General features: G+C 36.9%; 1 protein-coding gene across 1 annotated transcript in view; it reads left to right on the forward strand.

Moving 5' to 3' along the window:
- The window catches only part of OSBPL11 (oxysterol binding protein like 11), a 104,656-nt gene that overhangs the window by 28,758 nt on the left and 72,184 nt on the right, over nucleotides 1-3,714 (forward strand). Inside the window, exons 2-3 of the mRNA XM_003795101.3 lie at nucleotides 1,060-1,104; nucleotides 2,330-2,531. Coding sequence (XP_003795149.1) covers nucleotides 1,060-1,104; nucleotides 2,330-2,531 — 247 coding nt within the window. The remainder of the gene's footprint in view (nucleotides 1-1,059; nucleotides 1,105-2,329; nucleotides 2,532-3,714) is intronic.

Here is a 3,714-nt window from a genome sequence, read left to right on the forward strand (position 1 = left end):
GGTCAGTTTCGAACCTGCTACCTCCAGTATATGGGCTGGTGCCCTACTCCTTGAGCCATAGGCGCCGCCCACTCATACCATACAATTTACCCTTTTAAAGAAGTGTACAGTTCATTGGTTTTTAGTATATTCAGGATATTGATTTCTTTCTTTTTTTTTTTTTTTTTTGGCAATAGAGTCTCACTTTATTGCTCTCGGTAGAGTGCTGTTGCATCATAGCTCACAGCAACCTCAAACTCTTGGGTTCAAGGAATTCTCTTGTCTCAACTTCCTAAGTGACTGGGACTATAGCTGCCTGCCACAACGCCTGGCTATTTTTAGAGATGGGGACAACACACTCTGGCTCAGGCTGATCTCAAACCTGTGAGTGTAGGGCAGTCTACCTGCCTACTCCTCCCAGAGTGCAAGTGCTAAGATAGTAGGAGTGAGCCACCAAGCTGGCCCAGGATATTGCTTTCTTGAGCCCAGGGGTTTGAGGTTGCTATAAGCTAGGTTGATACTCTACCCTGGGGAAACAGAATAAGGCTCTGTCTCCAAAGAAAGAAAAAGAAAAAAGATTGTTTTCTTGCTAACTGAGCCCTTCAGGTATTTTGATGGATTTATTATTATTATTTTTTATTAAATCGTAACTTTGTACATTGATGCTTTTATGGGGTTCAGGGTACTTTTTTGATATACAGTGTGAAATGCTCTCATTGTACTAAGTAAGACATCCATCACAATTATACTCATTTCTTAATAGTTTTGAAATGTACCATTGCAGTTTTGATGGATTTTTTTAGTTGTAGGAGATTCACATGAGCCTTTAATTTAATGTATTGTTTTTAGAGACAGAGTCTCACTATTTTGCCCAAAAGGAGACTTGAACTCCTGGCTCAAGTGATCCTTCTTCCCCAACCTCTGCAGTAGCTGGGGTTACAGGTATTCACCTTTATGCCTAGCCCACATGGGCATTTTACAAAGGACAGGTCATGTGTTTTAGAAATTTAAGATGATGTCAATGGCTGTCTTTTGTTAATTCAGATAATCCTGTCATATAAATTCAGAAATAAAGATAAGCAGCCATATTAGAAATGAGCAAAAATACAGTGTTCAGTTCACTAAGTAGATCTATAGATGGTCGATAAGTCATAAAAAAATTTTGACATTGCTAATAATAAAACATAAGTTTAAAAGCACTGAAAAAATATTTAAATTGGTTTATATTTTTATCAAAATATGTGAACATAATTTTAAATATCAGAAGCATGCTAAAAGACTTATGAGAAAAACATCAGTCCTTTGGTTTTCTGTCTCTCTCTTGAATAAGCATTTTCAACTTCGTTAGCTTTCTTTTCCTCTGTTCTTTTTCTTTCTCTGAATAAAAGGCCAATTCTATTCTCTTCTTGACTAACTTGGACATGGTTGTCACATTGCTTGAGACAATATCATCCTCATTACTTGAGACGGTGACAGTGTCCAGTTCATGTTCCCGAACTTGTTCCTGAAATTATCTACCAGGTTCTATTATAGAGCAGGCTAACATGGAGAGTGCCAAACTTCTCCAAAACCAAACATGAATTTTAAAAAATTGATACTTTTGAGAGTTATACTATTTCAATTGGGATCTGAATTAATGTATTTCCTAAAGTAGATAATCTAGAACTAAATCAGAACATCAAATTCCTTTCCAAAGTGCATCAGTATTTTATCAAATTCTTTTCCAAAGTGTATTAGTATTTCATCAAATTGTTTTCCAAAGTATATCAGTATTTCATCATTTAGTTTCAAGTTCCTTATGTTTCTGCATATCCAATTGCAGCTTTTTCATTTTTAAACAGGACAAGTAATCTAGCGTGACCTATTTAACGATACTTTCAGAAAATCTTTCTATCCTGATGTTGTTCTCATTGTATATTTCACTAATTAAATATTAAATCAGGTTCATATCTTACCTAACATTTAGTTAACCTCAGAGTTCATATTTTAATTTATTTTCAGTGAATTTTAAATAAAAGTTCTCACTACTGTTTTCTCTGGGCAGTTTAACCTCTCCTAATGAATTCTGTAGATAAATTTTCCTTTGAAAGGATACTGTATCTTTGCTTCCTTTTATGCATTCACTGGTATGCCTATTCCCTATTAAATGCTGCACCTGAAGATTTTGTCTTTTATTAAACTCATTCAATTTTTTAATAATCTTTGCTGCCAGGAAATTCAGTCTAATGTTTCCAAGTACTTCTGAAATGCTTTTACGTTTTTTTTTTTAAATAGTGAAAACCTGAAGTGTATAAGTGATTAAAATTTGCTTAGCTTTGGTTTGCCTAGAGAAAATGTTTAAAAATTACAGTTTTTTTTTTAATCATTACAGGTTTTTTGTTTTAAATAATGAAGCTGGGCTATTGGAGTACTTTGTGAATGAACAGTCTAGAAATCAAAAACCTAGAGGTACTTTGCAGCTTGCAGGAGCTGTGATATCACCCAGTGATGAGGACTCTCACACCTTCACTGTAAATGCTGCTAGTGGGGAACAGTATAAACTCAGAGGTATGGTGGAGATATGAGAATTGATACTGTGATTTTCTTTTTCACTTGAGAAGTTGGTGCACTTACCTGCTTTTATTTGGGTTTTGGAGATAGAAACTACTATCATCAGTGGTATAGATGTAATATCCTAAATCTTGGGACTATTTTGAGAACTTACAAAATCCGTTTCTTTTTTTATCATTATTATTATTATTTTTTGAGACAGAGTCTTACTATGTTGCCCCTGGGCTTAAGTGATTCTCTTGCCTCAGCCTCCCAAATAGCTGAGACTGCAGATGCCCGCCACAATGCCCAGCTATTTTTTGGTTGCAGTTGTTACTATTGTTTAATAGGCCTGGGCTGGGCTTGAACCTGCCGGCTTTGGTGTATGTAGCTGGCTCCCTACTCACTGAGCTATAGGCGCTGAGCTTATGAAATCTATTTTAATGGATAACTTTTCAAAAGGGCCAATGAACAAGTCCATTTAGGATTAGCCCCTCTAAAAAGTTTGTGTGGATGAAAGCCTGGTAACTGAAAATCTCAAAGCATAGACTTCTGGGTTTTATTTTTTTATTTGGTGGGGGCGGGACAGAGTCTCCCTCTGTCACCCTGCATAGAGGCTGTGATATCGTTGCTCATAGCAACCTCAAACTGTTGGGCTCAAGAGATCTTTTTACCTCAGTCTCCCAAGTAGCTGGGACTATAGGTGCCTGCCACAATAACTGGCTAGTTTTTTTCTGTTTTTAGTAGAGACAGGGTCTTGCTCTTGCTCAGGCCACTCTCGAACTCCTGACCAAGAGTTTCACTTTGTCACCCTTGGTAGAGTGCTGTGGTATCACAACTCACAGCAACCTCCAGCTCTTGGGCTTAGGTGATTCTCTTGCCTTAGCTTCCTGGTAGCTCGGACCATAGTTGCCTGCCATAGTGCCCAGCTATTTTTTTGTTACAGTTTGGCTGGGGCCGGGTTTGAACCTGCCACCCTCTGTATATGGGGCTGGCGCCCTACCCACTGAGCCACAGGTGCCACCCCTTTAATGATATTTTTTATGCCTGCCATAGAGATGTATTTTGCCCATTTATTTGGTTTGGTTTGTAGGCTGTTTTTGCAATTTTCAATGATTATTCTATATTGTTGTGATTTATTAAAATGTTCATATTCATTAAAATTAAATCTTAACTTGTTTAGATAAATTTAAATTAGAGGTTTTT

Source organism: Otolemur garnettii, unplaced genomic scaffold (assembly GCF_000181295.1).
Source record: "Otolemur garnettii isolate 467f Iridium unplaced genomic scaffold, OtoGar3 scaffold00089, whole genome shotgun sequence".
Classification (NCBI taxonomy): Eukaryota; Metazoa; Chordata; class Mammalia; order Primates; family Galagidae; genus Otolemur; species Otolemur garnettii.